Source organism: Poeciliopsis prolifica, unplaced genomic scaffold (assembly GCF_027474105.1).
Source record: "Poeciliopsis prolifica strain line A6 unplaced genomic scaffold, Auburn_PproV2 SCAFFOLD007, whole genome shotgun sequence".
Taxonomy (NCBI): domain Eukaryota; kingdom Metazoa; phylum Chordata; class Actinopteri; order Cyprinodontiformes; family Poeciliidae; genus Poeciliopsis; species Poeciliopsis prolifica.
This window is the reverse complement of record NW_026562382.1, coordinates 8,790,934-8,810,678: the sequence shown is the minus strand read 5'-3', so window position 1 is coordinate 8,810,678 and position 19,745 is coordinate 8,790,934. Positions and strand designations below refer to the sequence as shown.

General features: G+C 38.0%; 1 protein-coding gene across 8 annotated transcripts; it reads left to right on the top strand.

The window, feature by feature from the left end:
* The first annotated feature begins 4,836 nt into the window (after nucleotides 1-4,836).
* On the top strand, nucleotides 4,837-18,894 carry glra2 (glycine receptor, alpha 2). Of its 8 annotated transcripts, none has more exons than XM_055032204.1 (9): nucleotides 4,837-5,568; nucleotides 6,236-6,357; nucleotides 9,738-9,805; nucleotides 11,436-11,659; nucleotides 13,264-13,346; nucleotides 13,452-13,589; nucleotides 13,682-13,896; nucleotides 15,807-15,956; nucleotides 17,472-18,894. In XM_055032204.1, exons 1-9 carry the CDS (start codon nucleotides 5,483-5,485, stop codon nucleotides 17,745-17,747), a joined length of 1,362 nt encoding a protein of 453 aa, XP_054888179.1. In that variant the 5' UTR covers nucleotides 4,837-5,482; the 3' UTR covers nucleotides 17,748-18,894. The 8 variants fall into 8 exon arrangements, with proteins under 8 accessions (XP_054888179.1, XP_054888180.1, XP_054888176.1 ...); XM_055032205.1 differs by lacking the exon at nucleotides 9,738-9,805 and adding an exon at nucleotides 9,594-9,661; XM_055032201.1 differs by having other exon boundaries at nucleotides 9,594-9,805.
* Nucleotides 18,895-19,745: the final 851 nt, after the last annotated feature.

The following is a 19,745-nucleotide window of genomic DNA, read 5'->3' as shown; positions in this document are numbered from 1 at the left end:
TTATTCAAACAGAAGCTCCTGGGATGATTTCAGCTGTGAGAAATACTGTTTTTTTTTTCTTTTCTTACGTCACTTCAATTACAACTGTCATGCCCTCTCAAAATTTAGCACTTTAGGTCTATTCTCAGTCAGGTGTGAGAATCTCCTGCAGTTGGACTAAATGCAACAGGTTATTGTTATTATGTTATTGGCATTCAAAATGCAAATTTTAAATATTTAAAATGTACCATTTGAAACAGTTCTGTTTGGTGGTAACAAACAGATTTTGTGCAGTCTTAAGCATTCATTATCTTTTGTTGTTTTTTTTGTTTGTTTGTTTTTTTTAACAGTGTTTTGAATTATTAATACATTACTTTGTATCCATCAATTAATTAGCATATTAGTTGATGGATTAGTTCTTCCTCCTGCGCTGTGACTCTCAGAAGCTCAAGTGGAAGCTTCTGTGGAAGCTCCAGAGGTCTGGGTGGCTTCTCTGATTTATTGATCTTGTTATGTCACAACATGCATAATAAGGTTAAGTTACACTTTTATGTTTCCTATTTCACTAGGGAATTTCTGGTGGCTTTGAGTTTTAATTTTTGAGTAAAGGGGTTGAGCACAAGTTGTCACAAACTTCAGATTTTAGTACTTTTGCTCCTGTTTCACAATTATGCACAACTTTGTGTTGGCCTATTGCAGAAATCCTAAAAATACAATGAAGTTTGAGGTTGTAACTTAACAAAAAGTTTACCAAGCCACCGCATTGTGTAGCAAAACTACCTATCCTTTTTTTTTGTGGTGTGTGGGCAGCTCCATAACATGCTAAGATTTTAATAGCTATGTGAGAACAGACATGAACTTCCAGTTGAAAGAATAGCTGTGCTTTTATTCCCCCCTTTCACAAAGGAATAGGAAGGCAAGCATCCATCTCTCCCCTCATTAACACACAGATTCAACTTGTTCTTCTTTAATTATTTGACCCACCTGGCCTGAAGTCTCTCCTCATGGAAACTAATGGCCAATTGAAGTGCCGGTGGGCTGTCATGACACAAAGATGTGCCAACTGCAGCTGTCTTAGAAAGGAGAATAAGGCTCTTGGGTGCAAAGATGACTGTCTCTTATCAGATAGGAATGTATTCATTAGAGAAGATTTCTGGTTTTAAATATGTTATTTTTGCCATCGTCCTGACACCGTGACATTTGGTGCCTCTACACATAAAGATGGTGACGGAGCTGCCCCGCATAACTGGCAAGATATGGTTTGTTTTTTAATCAATAGCAAAGAGCTTGATGAATAATTAACTTGGGCATTAAGCATTTATGCTTGGGAACATGCCTTAGAAGAAGCAATGCACACAGCTTCTGTTGACACACAGATGTTATATCCCCAGATGAGGTGAAAAATATCCAACATTTTCAAGCATGAGAGCGATTCTGACACTTGTAATTCTGTCAGAGAGAGGAAGATTACTTCACCTCAGGCAGGGATGATCTGCTAACTGGACAATAACCAAGAATCATGCTGAAACGTAATGTTGCCCGGGGCATGTGGCAGCGGTGAAGCATAAGAGGTGTCAAGAGGAGTCTCACAGCACAATGCTTGTGGTTGGGTAGTTATGGATGAAATTATGATTTTTTCCCCCCTTCAGTTCTCTCTATAAACTGCCAGGTTAAAAACAATTCAACTTGAGTTATGTTGTTTGCTGGGTTGTTTCAACGTCTGTTTAAACAAAGTTCAATGTTCCTCAAACCTACCTAAAAGGTAGGCTCAACTAACATTAAATCAAGCAAAGAATTGTATGATGACAAGAACTCATAAGCAAAAAATATGAATTAGTATATCTTCTATTTCTTCTGTGTACTTGTAGGAGAGTCTCTTCGTATGTGCCAACAACTGTAAATATGCCTCCATAAAATTCTTTCATTATTTTGAGCTAACTTAGAATACAACAAGCAGTTGTATTTGTAGTGCAAAAATGTTTCCCTATTAAGCCCTTTAAGTCGTTCTTAAGAGCGATTTAGTTTTGATTTACTAGACTTAGAGAGACTTGACTTTATTGATCCCTTGGGAAGACTCCCTCAGAACTATACTTCTGAAGAAGTATAGTTCCTAATGTACGCTCAGAGTTCCACCAGGTTTTTGGTAATTGTTGCTGCTGCTAGTCTGAAGGAGCTGACTGGCGAACGTGCGGGGGAGAGATACTCTGTGAGGTGAAAGCTTGGCTGGTGACTGAAGCGCCAAGGAGGAGCTTTGTGAGAGCAAGCGTTTCATTTTTCCCTTGGCAATCTGAATGATTTCCTAGGGAAAGTCAAGGATTTCTCAAACAAGCATGAAAGAATCAAAGCAACACTCCAGGTATGTTTTTGATGAGAGAGTAACATTATAACATCATGCAAAGGTAAAGGAAACAGTCAATCTTTTTACAAAACCTGGTAACAGTAGTAAATTTAAAGACTAGTCAAATGGATCAATTGAGTCAATCGACATTTTACAGCAAGACAGAAGCATGTGGCATGTATGGGAGTGGAGATTTGATTGTGAAAACATTGAGGAACTTGCAGAACCAAAGGTTAAAAAGCTAGAAACCACGGGGAGAACAAAAGCAGAATACAGCAATGAGCAATGAAACCATGGAGCTCAAGTAGGTAGGAGGAGTGATAATAGGCAGAGAAATCAGGTGAGAACAGTCAACACAATGCAGAGCAGCTGGAGGAGAATCCAGGGATCTGAAGGAAGGATGACTAATAGGAGAGACTGAAAGAAAACACACCAAACTATTTCAGATTTAAAAGTCAGAACTAATTCTGACATTTTATACTGATCCAACCTTTAGCTAATACTTGCTACTAATCTGACAGATACTGATGACACTGAGTGTTTGGTCTGAACTACCCAACACCTGTCCGGACAGCCTCAGCCTAACATCAACCTAGGATTTGGGTTGAAGAAATAACCAAGCAGTCATTGTGTGTGTAACTTTGGCTGCTTCCTCCACAGCACATACGTGTTTGTGTGGAGTGACTCATTCACGCCTGTGGTCCAAGAAGCCTCTGAAACCCACTCATATTCCGAAAACTGTCAGCTCTCCCACCCAACCTCTGTATTGATACGTCAGGTTTGCATGCATACAAACTAGAACTAAAATTACTGAGTCTCTGTGATGGTGCCCCACTAAACCTGAGCTCCTCCAGCCTGAGGCTTCTGCATATTTCCTGTCGTCTGCATCAGTGACAGCCAGTCGGCTCTCCTCCGTCTCACTCTGGGAGGCCAACCTTTTAGCATTTCCAGCGATGCGCCTTGGAAATCTGTTTCCAGGGCAACTGGAGTAGCAAATACTCTCAGAATGGCTTCTCACTGGCGTGTTCTTTGTTTATACCACATATATCTGTGAGGATGCCTTGAAGGGCCACAATCCAAGACATTCATAATCTGACAAATGCATATTTTCATGATGGATGAAATGAAACTATTAGAAATTTATCAACTATTTTTTTAAAGTATCAGTCTTTATAGAAAGGAGCTAGATCTGCATGAATGAATGAATGAATTGACTTTATGTCAAAATTATATATCTTACTTAAGGGCTTAAAGATTTTAAGTTTAAAAAACCAATTATGAAATAACTCAAAAGGTATGTCAGACAGACTCTGATAAAACTGGCTATACGTTTAAAATAGTCAGCTTGTCTATAACCAGGTCAGCCCTGCTGAAGGATAAAACACATTTACGACGCACCACAAAACTGAATTCACAAAAATTAGCAGGCCTTCTTGAATCTGCTGTGCAATTATTATTTTTTTTCAATGTTCCAAATGTGTTCCACATGAAAAGCTCAAAAATGTTATTACTTATCCTAAAAAGTAATATTTAACATGTTGGTACTATTACAAGATCACTTTGTCCCTAAATCTGCCAGAGGTATGAATAATTTTGGTCTTAACTCTGTCTGTGAGGGTTTGGGTGAGATTTTTGTGTGAATTTGCACTGACAATCTCTTCTGTTATTGTTCTCTGACCCTTAAATTACTCCATCGAGTAAATTGTAATACCACAGGGAAAAAAGATCATTTTATTTAGATTGTCGCAGTTTACAGATAATGAAAATAAAGGCTATTTTACATTACATAAAACCATCATAGAAACGATTTCATACACTGAAAAGTATGTCCCTATTTTATGTCCACTCACAATCAATGTAGTCAATTCATGATTTATTATAAGGGGTACTGACTTTTCCACATTGGAGCAAATTGTTTTGGGTAGCATCAGTAGATGCAAATAAATCTAAACTTTTGTTTGTATTTATTTAAGTAGAATGAAATCACCCTTGTGCAATTGATCTATATAATCTGAGTTGTACTTGTTGAATTTAATATTAGTTTTCAATCATTTTCCAGTTTAATGAGATAAACCTCGATTCACGTCAGTGTGTGGAGTGAAGAGTGGGCTCCAGGAGTGAAGTTCTGTGAAACCTTTTTTGCAATCTCTGAACAGTCTGATATAGGAGTGCAAAAAAAATGCATGGTATGTAGAAAGCACAGTCAAGGACGGAGTCAGAGCGGCCAGTCAATCCTCTGTTATCGTGAAAGCCTCTGGGAGCAATAACTCACCATTCAATCTATGCGCCTTTCAAATACAAACATTGTAAGTGAAATCGACAACAGAAAAAAAATCCCCACTCACAATCAGCGAAAAAATTCTTATCTTTACTTTAACCTGAAAAAGCGACAAATTTCCTCAGAAAGACGTTCAGTTCTGATACGCGGATGCGCGCGCTGGGAGTTTCCCTTTCAAAGCAATCGCACGAGGAGAAGGAGGAGAAGAAGGAGGAGGAGGGGCAGAAACTCAGCATTTAAAAGTGCGAGCGTCAATCACCATGAGACACGCGCTTGGAGGCAATTTCCCCATATATTCCTGGTGATTACCTCACTCCTGCATTAGATTTATTCGAACTCAACTCACGTTCGTCACTTTTAAATGCCTTGCGCCTGCGCGTAAAGGATCCGGGAGCTGTCCAAGTGCTGAACTGAAGAAAAAAAAAAGAAAAAGAAAAAAGAAAAAAACAAGGCGTTCCTCTCTCATTCCTTGACAGCCCCTCTCACCTGAAAACGGTTTCACTTCATAGATGCCAGCGAGCCTGGAAGCAGGTCGAAGCTTGTTTAGATCTCAATCCGCCTAAAGAGGAGCTGCAAGTCGACGCATCTTGGAGTAATTTCGACGGTTCTTTTATTTTTATTTATTTTTATTTTATTTTTATTTTTTCTGACTGTTGTATCTCCACGCCTTTGCTTCGAGCGGTTTGATTTTGTGTCTTGGAGTTTTCCTGTGAAACTGAACTATGATCTTTGGCCGCTTTGAGGAATGTCTCCCGCATTTCTGCGTGACCCGAGACAGCCCAAACGCCAACGACTCGGTCAGGAGGAGAGCGGCGTTGTTCCCGTCTGGATCATGTGTTTGACTGATGTGAACCATATGGACGAGATAGAATAGAAAAGTGAAGCACATGGGGAAGACACCGGGAATGACACAATCCTTTTTCAAGGTTTTAGTAGCTATTTTCACATACTTCCTGGAGATTAGCAACTTCAGGTAAGAGAAATTACATCATTTCTTTGTTTGTGTTTTTGCACTGCCACTGAGTTTTATTATTATTATTATTATTATTATTATTATTATTATGAAGTAAGAAAACCAGTAATTATTTGAAATATTTCGACTAATTAATTTTCTTTAACCTAATTTAGCTCAACTATTTGATAAACTAAAGATGATGCACCATAAAATAGTGTCATTTGTTTGATTTGATTTCAAATTTTGAAATCTTTAGAATTAAGTCTGACTTTTGTGTTGTTTTGTGGGAGCAATTAGAATGATATGTAAAACTGTAATTCTTTGAGGCTTGTTTTTGCTTGGTTAAAATGAACAGTGAATGTTATTCAAGCACCTAATCGTATTAATTGATGAGCCATATAGCTTCAAAATTATTTCTGCTTCCACCTGCACATTTGTGCATCTCCGTGGGAATCTCGTGTTATGAACAGATTAGTCCTGTTTTGGAAGGGAAATCACATCTGATAGCTTAATATACGTCTGTGTGCGTGTGTGTCTGCAACTCACACGCTTTCTGTGCGCGCCTCTGACTCCCAGGCAGCTCCTGGGCTACACCGATAAGGTTTAACACCTGCTTTCTGAGCTGCGACTTCTTTCTGATCAAGTGTTTTTTATTCTCCTCCCCTTCACTATGTGTGCTTTCCAGAGCTGTGGTCGCCAGGGAGTACGACTCCAGGTCCTCCTCCAACATGTCTCCATCAGACTTTCTGGACTCCTTAATGGGTCGCACGTCCGAGTACGATGCACGAATTAGACCCAACTTCAAAGGTTTGTTCGCAATCAAATGAGTTTCCACACACGTATACACACACACACACACACACACACACATTTCACTTTCCACATTTTGAGAACTATAAATAGCCACAGAAATGCCACTGTAAGTGTAAACACTAATCTTTTTAACCAGTTATGTGTTGGATGTTATCTGTTGCCAAGGAACTGGGCTTCCAGCAACTCAGAGGCAACACTCAATCACTTCAATTAACAGTAAGAGGGAGGACCCTGCTTAGATTTAATCACAGTTCACACCGTGCCACTCAATGATGGTTTTCTTATCTGAAAGATGTCTAAAATTCAATATCCACCTTTATTAAATGTGAGATCAGAATCAGGAACTGAAAATATCCCATCAGCACAGAAATAAGACACGTTCTCACTTCAGACAGGAGTGCCACCGTGACAGACTAGACGATTGATGGTGCCCCAGTGGCTAGACTGCAGGCTATGCAGACCTCCTCTGCTGTTGTTGCTTTGATGCTGAGGACACACACAGCTTCTGTCATTGGAAAGGTTTTGAGTGAGCAAAGTTTTCACTTATTGGGTCTGAGGCCCACTCTTAGCTTCTGAGGTCACCTGGGATGTTGCTTGTTACAGTCCATGGACTCCAGTAGGTAAAGCAGCTTGAAAATACAGGAAGGGGAAAAGCACAACAATCCATCGTTTATACCTCCATTCTCTTGCAAGGTCACAGGGGACTGGTGTTTATCCCCAGCAGTCATTGGGCAAGAGGTGGTGTACCATCTAGACCGGTCACCAGTCCATCACAGGGTCACAACAATATAGCATCTCCCAGTTTTTACGTCACACACAAACATATAGTAGCACATTATTGAGGTGGAACAAAAATCATGTAAGCCTTACAGTGTGGTCCCCTTTTTTTTTTTTTTTTTTTAAAGAATTTTCTTTTAATCAATACCACTTAATACAATTCACTTCAACCAAGTGTCTATAGTAAATAGAGTCCATCTGCATACAATTTAATCTCAGCATGGATGCAATTTCTTTTGTTAAGACCTCAGAAGTTACGCAGAGAATATTTGTGAGCAACCAGCATCATGAAGAGCCATCTGACTGCTCAGGGACTAAGATGTAAAGATGCTTACAGCTGCAAGCTTTAAAAGTCACAATGGAATAGTTTAAATAAAAGCTTTTTAATATGGCTAATAACATAATATCTAAGGCTAAGGCATAATAGCTCTGAATATGGTGGAAACGTTCAGTATTTAGATGCACTGATCTGTTGGTGGCTTAACAGAACATATCAAAATATATAGTTGTAAACGCAGTGAAAGTTGGTCTTGCCTAATAATAACCCCGGTTAGCTAAGCAGTTACTAAATGATATAACACTTTTCAGATTTTCACTTGTCTTCTTGACTATTATCCACTATGTTGTGTTTGTGTGTGACATAAACTCTGAATAAAAAGCATCAGTTCTTAACTGAAAAAAGAATGTATGAATATTTAATTCCTGTATGCCATATACTCTTTGTCTGTCAGCGAAATCTAGATTTCTAGAGATGTCTAGATTTCTGTGACACATCTTATATTTTTAGGCAGTATTGATATATAAAACATTGATTTTGCTGATTTAACCTGGTAGTTACAATGCTAGAAGATGAATGGAAGTGAGAGCAGAGATCTCTCTCCGTATTAAACAGATAGAGCTTCACATTTTACAGTCAGAAAACAAACAAATCCACATTAAGCGGCTGTGCTGTAAACAGTTAGTTTTTGCTCATGAACCTGCTAGATGTACTTTGAAGAGTGTCGAACCGCGATTCTAAAAAGGCTGACCTAGATTTCCATGCCTAGTTTGTTATGAGGAGCTGCTGCCAGTTACCTCTTTTCGCTGTAAAAATGTGGAAACTTCACAACAAACACAGGCAAATATTAATACAGAGAGCCATGAAATATTGATGTGGCAAACACAGGGGAAAGGCAGTAGGAAGAGCTTACAACTTCACTTATCAGCTTGGGGAGAAAGATATGCTGTGACTCGTAATGCAAGTCTTGCAAAGATACTTTAGTTTAGGGAGCTGTAAAGAGAAACTACATTCCCTATTGGAGTTCATAAGATAGATTTTCTTATTCTGTAGAAAATAAAATGTCTACTTGATGGTTTAGAATTGAAGCAAGACCTTTCACTATCAAATATATTTGCTTTATTAGTTTATTGCAAATGAGCCTTTTAATGTTATTTGGAGACTCTTGATGTTCTGATTATAACCAACTTATACAGCACATATGAGTACCTGTATATTCACTACTCTTGCAATTTCTTTTTTATTCTATAACCACAAACTAAATATTATTTATCTGGATGTAACGTGACTGCATGGCGGAAAGAAAACAAGTTCATACTTCAAAATTTGTTACAGAAATCTTAAAAAAAATAAAATCTAAATCTGGTGTGCATTCTTATAAAGCCCCCTTTCCTCTGAAAGTATAGCATTCTCTATGTTCAATTCCCTTCAGAAGTCACTTAATCAACATTTTCAACTCCACGAGTTGGACAAGTCCAACAAGTGAAGCATTATTCAGAGAGGCAGCCATGTGATCCACTGTAATTGTGGAGGAGCTGCAGAGATCCACAGCTCAGGTGGGAAATTCTGTCAACAAGGCAGTTGCTAATCATGTAACAGTTTCCTTTTACTTCACAGCAATGTATTGGTCCATTACATAAAATCCCAACAAAATACTTTGATGTTTGTGGTTATAATGTGACAAAATGTGATAAGGGTGTGAATACTTCTGCAAGCCTCTGTATTACAAGAACAGCTTCTTTTTCATGTCCATGAAAATGTTGCTGATCAGATAATTCACTCCTCAGCTGACACACCACTTTGTGTGTTTGCATGTCTTTGACTCTGTGTGCATGAATCCTCTATTCAATGTGTTACAGAGAAATTACCTCTACAGGATTACCTCCATTAGACATCATTTCAAACATCATTAAGCCAATGCTAATAACCAGCCATAATGTTAAGTTTCATTTTAATTGCTCTTGTCAAACATTGAGCCCAAAAAGCAGATGTAGCTTCACATACAACTTGCCGCCATCCAGATAACATCCAGAAGACTGCTTGTTGTATTGATGCATGTTTGAATACACAGCAAAGCAGCAGACCCGAAATTCACTCTCACCTCAAAGGCCCTGCTTAAACATGTGTTTAAAGGCTTTGTTTCCCCCTGTCATGTCATTGTCATTCCATTTCACAGGTCCTCCTGTAAACGTTACATGCAATATTTTTATCAACAGCTTCGGCTCTGTCACAGAGACAACGATGGTGAGTTCTTCTGGATTTTATACTGATATCTTCTCTGTCCGATTTGTGAATGTGTCATTTATTCCTCAAACTGCAGGTCCACCAGTTAATGTTACCTGCAACATATTTATCAACAGCTTTGGTTCCATAGCAGAAACTACTATGGTGAGTGGCGTGTTGTGCAAAGCCCTGACCTCTGGAATCCAGATTGAATCATTATTCTTTTGTTTGTTTACTTCAATCCATGCATCTTTTATGATCATCACTGACCCAATTGGCGGGTTAAGTATTGATTTCTGTCCCCATGCGGCCCTTTGTAAACATGTTTGCTCACGTCTGAACTCCAACAAACTCAAACAAGAAATTTATTTTGAGTGTAGTCAATAAATAACAACAGGAGGTAGGGGGAATTTTAAACTTTGTACTAAAGCATCCATTTGTCAAATGGGAAAAAAAAAAAAAAATAGCATCCACGAGAACATGCAAACTAATCAAGATCAAAGGACGGAAAATGAGAGATAATAACCACTTAGATAATAAATGGAAAATGTTAATTTGTGCAGGGAGCGGGAAGACGCGCAACTGCCAGGGAATTACACAGCCTCAGACAGGCATGGCAAATACTTGGAACCACCAATATGCTGATGAAATGTCAAACAACATAAGGGCTTTTCATCATCATGACATATCAATTACTCTGAGCAACTGAGCTTTCTGACAGTTCATACTACTTACTGTAGTATCAGAGATCCACTCATCCAGCTGTACTAATCCATCATTTATTTACCTTCTATAAATGCTAATTCTGACAAGAAACCAATACAAAAGGTCAATTTAGGCCAAACTGTAACACTATCTGATCAGCAGAAAACATGTTTGGATGATTAAGACTCCATGGACACCTCGATGTTCTGATGCAAAACATGTTTTTAGAGTTATTCTCACTCACCGACCTTTCCATTAATTGTCCAGTGTTGTGTGTTTGATGAGAGGAAATTAGTGTAAGGTTTGAAACTTCACTAAATTAAAATGTGTGCTTCTTAATGTGGAAATGATCTATTTATGATTTATTCTGTTGCTTGATGATGAATGATAAATGATGACCTGTCTGTCAACTTTGCATGAATCTTATGATAATATTGAGCTTTCAGTGAAATGCTTAATCTGTTCTTTATTCTGAATGGGATTATTATCCCCCCCAAAAAGACAAAAAACACCTAACTCTTAAAAAATGTAAAAAAAAAAAATAATAATAATAAAAATGGGTTCACAAGTAGAATTTATTGAGGGTTTTGACAAATAGACTGAAACATAAATACATACTCATGTTAATATCTGGTAACATATTGCCCAGATATGTCCTCAACAAGCTTGAATGATTTTATCTGTATCTTTGAATATTCTTGAAGATTAAACTGCAGTCAGATGGACAGGTCTTTCTAGTAGAAATGATGAACCTAATTTATTTTGGCTGATATTGTGGCACAGAATAGGATTTTAAGCATTGTTTGCAAATTGTCAAAAAGATTGAAGTTAATTATATATATATTTAACCTGGGTAAATTAGAGAAAATGATAAATTCCCTTTATCGGTGATTGAAACATACTTTCATGTATTTGACCATTTAATTACTGTAGCTATTATTATGTTATCATTATTATAATTTTTCTAGAAGAAAAAAAGCCACATTAAAACAAGATCATGTGCGACTGGTATTTCCATCGTCAGCATGCATTTCTCTCAGCCCCAAATCGCTCCGCAGCAAATATGCAAAGCTGCTTGTGGTCTCTGCAGGATTACAGAGTGAACATCTTCTTGCGGCAGAAGTGGAATGACCCACGGCTGGCGTATAGTAAATACCCAGACTCCTCGCTCGACCTGGACCCTTCCATGCTGGACTCCATTTGGAAGCCAGATCTTTTCTTTGCCAACGAGAAGGGAGCCAACTTCCACGACGTCACCACGGACAACAAGCTGCTGCGCATCTTCAAGAATGGAACTGTGCTTTACAGTATCAGGTGAAGTTGAGCAGTGAAAAGTACTCTGCATTTCTTTACAAATGTACACATACATGTAGACGTTTTATATTTTGCTGTGTTTACACTTCAATGAGTTTTATTTGGATTTTATGAGATAAATTAACCAAAGACTTGAGATTGGGGAACAGCCAAGTCAAAATCCAAATAATGTGTAGCAAGACATAAACATTGACGTTCACAGGCTCTCTCTATCAACTTTGAAAAGCTGGAGTTATTTTGCAAAGGAAAATGTTTCTGAATGTGCGTAGCTGGTAACGATATAAACTTACAAGTTTAACTGATCTGAAAGCTGGGTGTAGAGAGAGAGTTTAAATGCAAATACACAAAATGAATTTTAGATTTTTCTTTATGAAAAGACAGAATTCAATATACATGTTCCTACCTATGCACATTTATATTGTACTTAATGTGGACAATCATAATCATAAAATACCAACAAAATGCATTGAAGTTTGTGGTTTGAATGTAACAAAATGTGGAAAGGTTTAAAGAATATAAAAACCTGCAAGCCACATGAAGCCCCCTCCACTTTAGAACAGAATCTAGTGAGTTAAAGTACACTCACTGTTTTACTTGGACATTATTACAAATTTCTGTGTATTTTAACCTATTATGCTCAAGATCTGATGAATTGTTAGCAGTTACAACTGGAGTTGGAGTTTCAGAGTTCTGAGTAAAATAATGAAAGATACAATAAGCCGAAACCTCCACAGCATACATTCCACCAGAAGACATTCGGTTACTGCATTTCTTAAATTTCCTCAGACTTCAAAGACTCTTGATGTAAAGCATGTCATTTTAAATTGATCTTATCTGTTATGTTCACTTCTTTGAAATACTGTAATATGTTGGAACATCAGTGGATTTCTAAGGCAAGACAGATTGTTTTTTATTCATATCATTCTTTTATTGAAAAGAGCTCAGATTGAAAAAGGCAAGTTCATCTTAGGGGCTTTGGATGAAAATCTACAAGAAAAGAAATAAGATTTTTTTTTTCTTTATTTCTGTCTCAATGCACAGAATAGCTTACAGACTACACTGTGTTTGACATTTAAAGGGTCTCTCGGCTTTAACTGTAAACATAGTCCAGGTACAAGACTTGAAAATAGGTTAGCTCTTATTTCAATACAACTTCTGCCACATGCACCATTCAATTTCTTTCAGCAGAGATGCAATGTAACATAGATCAATTTTGAGTCCATTTGGAGAGCAGCTCAGGGCTGAGTGGTGCACAGGTGCATCGGTAGAGTAGGTGAATGAGAGAAATGAAAGGTGGTTAACCACACTCTTCAGTCGAGGGGGGGAGAAATGACAGAGTGGGCAGACTGCCGACCACAATGCATCACTGAAACAATAAGTTGCAGTGATGAAAGTGTGATGGGAACCCGTTGAAGGGAATCTTATGAGATACAATGGAGGTTCTCACCGGACCCAATACAGAGATTGCAAAAAAATTGTACAGACAGTAATGTGATTCTTCAATCTATTGTCAAATCATGTGTTGAGGCCCTAGCTCAATATTTCATAAACATATTCGGCCGGACCCGCCTTGTTTTATAATATGTCCTTCTCTTATACCACAGGTTGACTCTCATTCTGTCTTGTCCGATGGATCTGAAAAACTTTCCAATGGATGTTCAGACTTGTACGATGCAGCTGGAAAGTTGTGAGCATTTGATATTTTTCTTATGTTGTTTTCTGGACTCTTCTTCTTCTTCTGATGGAAAATCTGCTCTGTATCTAAACTCCTCCCGTCATTTATTACCTTCAGTCGGCTACACCATGAATGACCTGGTTTTTGAGTGGCTGGAGAACGGCGCGGTGCAGGTGTCAGAGGGACTCACCCTGCCTCAGTTCATTATGAGAGAGGAGAAAGAGCTGGGCTACTGCACTAAGCATTACAACACTGGTCAGAAAACAACTAAACACACCCTGTCTAAGTAACCTAATCTCTCTGAATTACATTTGTCTAATTGAATTACATTTGTTTCCATGCTGCAGGTAAATTCACCTGCATCGAAGTTAAATTTCACCTGGAAAGACAGATGGGCTACTACCTGATCCAGATGTACATTCCTTCACTTCTCATTGTCATCCTCTCATGGGTGTCTTTTTGGATAAATATGGATGCTGCTCCTGCAAGAGTGGCATTGGGCATCACCACTGTGCTTACGATGACCACTCAAAGCTCTGGCTCTCGAGCTTCTCTTCCAAAGGTACAATTGCTTTTTTCTCTCTGACCATCAAGTAACATGCAGGATGACAGATCTTATATTTTAGTGCAAAATGTCATTCAGAGGTACATAAAAGCTTCCAGTAGAACATGTGGCCGTAGTACACTGTCTTGTTTTAATACTCCTGAAACTCCTTTCCCTGTATTTAGATCCATTCATCTAATATGCTGCTGCCATCACTATGTTTTATGGTTGGGATAATGTGTTCAAGTTAATGGACAGTATTTATTTTTTGCCACATTTAAGGCAAAAAGGTTGCGTTTTGATGTCTTTTGACTGGAGTACATTCTACTTGCTTGCTGTTCTCCCTGCGTGGCTTGTGGCAGATGCCCAAGTGGACTTCTTATTGCTTTCTTTTTACCACTTCTCCATAAAAGCTAGTTTAGTGCACTTCACAAGTGATAGTTGTATATGACCTGATTTTTAACCCCCACCCTGGCCCCTCTGAGAGTCTTTGCAGCTCTTCCAGAGTCGGCCTCTTGATTGCTTGTCTGATTAACACTCTCCTTGTCTGACTTGTCAATAGAAGAAGCTGAATACATACTCTCATGGAAAGATTTGAACACATCATAAAATAATGGTTTGTCTAAAAGAAGAGAGAAGGAAAATTGGAGAAGTGAAAGTCTAATTTGTGCCTTCAGTCCATGTGTTTAAAAATGATTGAAGAGCATTGATGTTTTGACCACTGAAAAGTCAAAGTAATGTGACAGTCAAGTCGTAATAAGCCTATGGAAACTGTCCCAGGGTGTTTATGTCAGATCACTGAATTTTACCAATCAAGCAACACTCATGTTTTATGAGTGTTCTGTTTTTACAAAAAATATGTAAATAAAAACCAATTTTTATTTTGTACCTTTAAAGGCAAAGATCACAAAAGGCTTTAACAAAAAAACCATGGAGTTGCTACATGTAAACTTAAGTCTGTAATGCTTAGATCAGTTGCACTCACCGCATTTTGTCTTTATTTTAAGTTAATTTTGATAGCACTCAAAACTATGACAGCAATGTTTCAGAAGAGAAGCTCTCACTCAACTGAAACTCAAACACAAATCAAATATCAATGACACAATAAAATAACTACTAAATGCATATTGTACTCAAATGACACGGCTGTCTTTAATCAGAAATAAGAATGACTCTATTCCTCATTCAATGTACCCTGAAGTCAACATCACAATTGGTTTTGCATGATTGTCACAGAGACCATGTATGCATTACAAACAGCAGAGCAACACTGCAAACGTCTATTTTCAATTATGGAAAAACAGGCACGCACTCACTGTGAAGAGTCCTCCAGCACACTGAGTTGGATCTCAACGATCAATCAATCTCATCATTGTCAAAGGCTATAGTCGGCGTCATGAAAGACATGAAAAACACAGACATGCTGATAAATATTTCAAGAGGAGCTTTTGAGAGCTTTGACTCATGGAAACATTAACTCAGTGTGCCTTTAAGGGTCCTCTGATTTTTTGAGTTGCTTTCGAAACAAGCCATTCAGTGTGATGAACAGGTGAGGTCTCAGGAACAGGAAGGAAAAACTGCAAACTTCATGCTTAACTTTCCAAAGATTACAGCTCAAAACCGGCATTAAAGGTACAACTGATTATTTTTCAGTCTCACACTGACATCAACAGCAACCAAGCAACTCTTCCAAGCAAACACTTAAAATACGTACCCTTATTGACATTTATTTGAATGACACATTCAGCTAACAAAATGTGTAATAAAGGTTGCAGCGAATCAAGTCAATAAATAAAGGACATTCTGATTTAAATTTCATAGTTGGATCACAGTTTAAAGTGAAATCAAAAATTCATGCTGCATTTGATTTGTGAGTTGATGCTGTCACCTTGTTGGGTCTAACAAAGAAAATCTGTTTTGTCTCTCAGGTCTCGTACGTGAAAGCCATTGATATCTGGATGGCTGTCTGTCTGCTCTTTGTATTTGCTGCATTGCTAGAATATGCTGGGGTTAATTTTGTCTCCAGGCAACAGAAAGAGTTCCTCCGCCTGAGGCGAAGACAGAGAAGGAATCACAAGGTAAGGTTTCAAAGATTTCACAAGGCTGCTGTTTGTGTTGGACACTTTTAGTGCACACCAGTGTGACTTTGTGGCTCAGTTTTCTTTTCCAACTACATACAAAAATCACCTTCAAAAAGTAAGAAAAAGTATTTTGGAAGCAGGTGCAACACGACTTTATGGAAAGAGCAGGTCAAGAGAGGCACAGGTTTACCGGACATTTTACCAACAATCAGGTGAATACCCTGGCCCCTCATAGCCCAAAGACGTGACTTATGTGCAGATCTCAATCAGACCTTTAGAATAAATCACAAAAGCACCTTGCTGTTTATTTTTAAAAAAACATAATCACTGAATAAGGCTACACATTTGTTAGTTTAATGGTTTATCGGACACCCTGTCACTCTAATCAGAAGTTTGCAACTGAAGGTAGCAGTTTTAGCTTTAGTTCATTTAACACAACCGCCTTTAAATTTGGCATCATTCTTTATGAGGCCTTTTCTATAAAATCTTTCATATTATTGATTTTTCCAGATGTAGAGTTTCTCACCTGAGAATATTTTTAGAATTCCATGACAAAAAGTGTATCTGTAATTATTCATTTGCTTTATTACATCTTGAGTAAATTGTGCTTGAAATTGTGTTTTTCTTTATGATGTAAATAAAAAGCTATTTGCAAGGTTTGGCAAAGGTTGAGCAATAGGGGGCGCTAATAACAAGAAATAAATATAAGCAAAAGCAACATCAAACTTTTTGAGTTAGAAAGTTGGAAGCTTCTAAGCCTTAGACATTTTAAAGAGCTTACTGCAAAATAAACTTAAACTGACTTTATGATTAATTTAACTAAGAATTATTTGCACACTTGGAGGCAGTCCTGTACCAGGGCACATATGACGTTCAGCCCAAGATATTTAGGCATTATTAAGCATAAATAAGGGAAAAGGGAGAGTTATCTGAAAGTTTACTTTGCTGTAATCCAACAGAACTGGGAACTCTATATCTTTTCATACCCTTATGCCACATTCAAAACTTGATAAGTAAGTGATAAATTAAAATCTGTGTCTTTACTGTGAGTGTGTCTAGTTCACACAGCTGTTCAAATATTAATCAAATGACATCATAAAATGTTTAATTTCTCTATGAAAGAGGGTTGTGTTTACTGAAAACATTAAAGTAAACACTGAGCGTATGTAATTACTAGGAAGTTACTGACATGCCCCTCAGCCTCCATTCTGCTCTTTGGTACAACTGCAGAAAGTTGCAGGTAAATGTGAAATGGAAGATGCGTTGCACTATTATTGTTTGGTTGAAATTAAGATTCAACCCCTGCAGCAGTCATACTATTGCTTTTTCATTAAAGTGCATCTGGTTATCCTGTGAATTCTAATTAATTTAGAAGAGTTTGTAATATCTAGTGATTAACATTCATGTATAATCACAGTATTACAGAAATGCATGCCTCTGGCCACTGAAACGCAAAGCATGACACTTGAGCCGTACATACAATTATCATCCACATATCCACTTGTTTTTCAGGAGGATGAAGGCCGCTTTAATTTAACTGGGTACAACATGAGTCAGTGCATGCCAACAAAGGATGGCTCAGCTGTTAAGAATGCAGTTCCTGCCACGAACCCCCAGCCTTCAACTCCAAAGGACATAGATGCTATGAGGAAAAAGTTTGTGGACAGAGCTAAGCGGATAGACACAATCTCCAGGGCGGCCTTCCCGCTGGCTTTTCTGATCTTCAACGTCTTCTACTGGATCACATACAAGATCATTCGACACGAAGATGTTCACAAACAGAAATGACTTAACCCTCTGCTGATAACGTTTTATCTTTCCATTTCTCAAATTGAGAAATGGTCGGGAAACTGTGTGCCGAGAGGCACCATGGAGCCAATGGATATCCTTTTTCAGGGATAATGTACAATGTTCATGTGTTATAAAGATCAAATGCTATTCTATCTGGTGAGGTGAAGGTTCTAGAGAAAAAGATGCTTTGCTCGTTGTTTTACTGCTGCGTAATATCTAATGCGCTGCTGAAGAAGATGGACCAAAACCCCCTTGAATCACTCAGCCCTGGCATCTATACAACAAAAGGAAACATTCCACAGGTTTGTGACTGTAGCTAGCTTAGTTCTTCAAAGACTTTTTTGATGCAAAATTTCTTATCGAGGATGTTCAAACTGTTTTATAGTGTAGTATTGTTTTTGGCACTTCTTCCTCTCTGTCTAAAGTAAGTTCTAAGCAAGCAGAGCATGTATAGATGTATTAAATATTAAGGAGCTGCACATGTCTCAGGTATGGCTGTGAAGGAAGGAGATGGAAGCCTGGGAAAGAAGTCTGGAGATTCCATTTTTATGAAATACCTGAAGCCTTAGATATTTGATTTGGTTTGGATGAAGTGCTATGCTCTTGTATTTTTTCACGCTTCTATCTAACAAGTATTCACGGATAACTGATGTCACACAACGTTGTGAATTTTGTTCATGTGTTTTTAATTTCTGGCTCCCATTTTTGAAGTGATTTATTAAATAAGCTGTCACAAGCTGATTTTTAAACAAATGTATAAATGGGCAAGCAAACTCTGATTGTACATTATTCTGTGTTGTCATATGCATATTTATTTATACCCCAGGTAATTACTCCAGGTATATTTCGTACTGTTTTGTAGATTTAGCTAAATGAAATATTTATTGTAATGACTCAAAGGTTATGTTTATAAAATTGATATCTTTGTGTGAACCTATTCAGCTTCCACTGCAGACTATTTCCTTCACTTTGAGTATTCATGGATGCAATCAGCAGTGAAGAACAAGTCTTCATTCAACATTCATAGTACAGAGCAGCTAATGGCAATTGCACTCCTGGGAAATATCTTTTCTTAAATGCTATTCATGAAGAAAGATTATGTACTGGCTTGTAAATCAATAAAACTGACTGTGCATCATGTTTACCCTGTCCTCTCCTGAAATCTATAAGAAAGTAGTAGGGTTGTTCAAAATTTTGAACATGGGGTTTTGTTAAATGTGGCCAGTTGGTAGCACTGTTGGCTTGTAGCAAGGAGGTTTGAATCCCGACCTCTGGTCGGGATTTGCAAGCCCATGCATGCATGGATTGTCTCTGGGTACTCCAGCTTCCTATCACAGTCCAATAACATTATTTTAAGTCAATTGCCCTTAAGTATGAATGTGGGCATGCATGATTGTTTTTGCTGTGTCTCTGTATTGACCTATGATGGACTGGTGACATTTTCCAGGGTGGGTGTTCACTACGCCCAATGACAGCTGGAGCTAGACACTGGTGCTACACTCTCTCTCTTTTGATTTCAGTTACCTGCCATAGATTTATATTAACTACTAAACTTAACCCAACTTTGAAAACTATGCACAAGTTTAATCATTGTTAATGTTTGGTCATCAAGGCAATGTGGAGAATCATATCACGGAATATGGGAAATGCTTTCCTCTCCTCTCCAGGCCAATAAGTCAGGGTGATGACATGAGTGATGGATCACTGGGTGGCCTCGGGTGAGGAAGATGTGTTCTGACAGTGGGTATTCAAAGAATGTGTGACGATAATGGACTTCACACTGTAGTTTAAAGATTCTGTCACTTTGTGTTTGACTACTGCCTGACCCACAAATCCAGAAGAGAAAACAATGGAGAAATGCCCTCAATAATTCATATTACCCATGCCATGTGTTCAGAAAAGGCATTTGCTCGATCTGAAGTTTGTGAAATAAATCAACCGAGATGCAAAAATGTGGTGAATTACTAAACAAAGAGCAAATAGGCATCATGCTTT

Excerpts from the sequence above, each read along its gene's own strand:
- glra2 (XM_055032201.1), top strand. The coding sequence starts at position 5,483 with ATGGGGAAGACACCGGGAATGACACAATCCTTTTTCAAGGTTTTAGTA. Across the intron at positions 6,358-9,593 it reads AATTAGACCCAACTTCAAAG|GTCCTCCTGTAAACGTTACA; the intron begins GTTTGTTCGCAA and ends TCCATTTCACAG. Across the intron at positions 13,897-15,806 it reads CTCGAGCTTCTCTTCCAAAG|GTCTCGTACGTGAAAGCCAT; the intron begins GTACAATTGCTT and ends TTTGTCTCTCAG.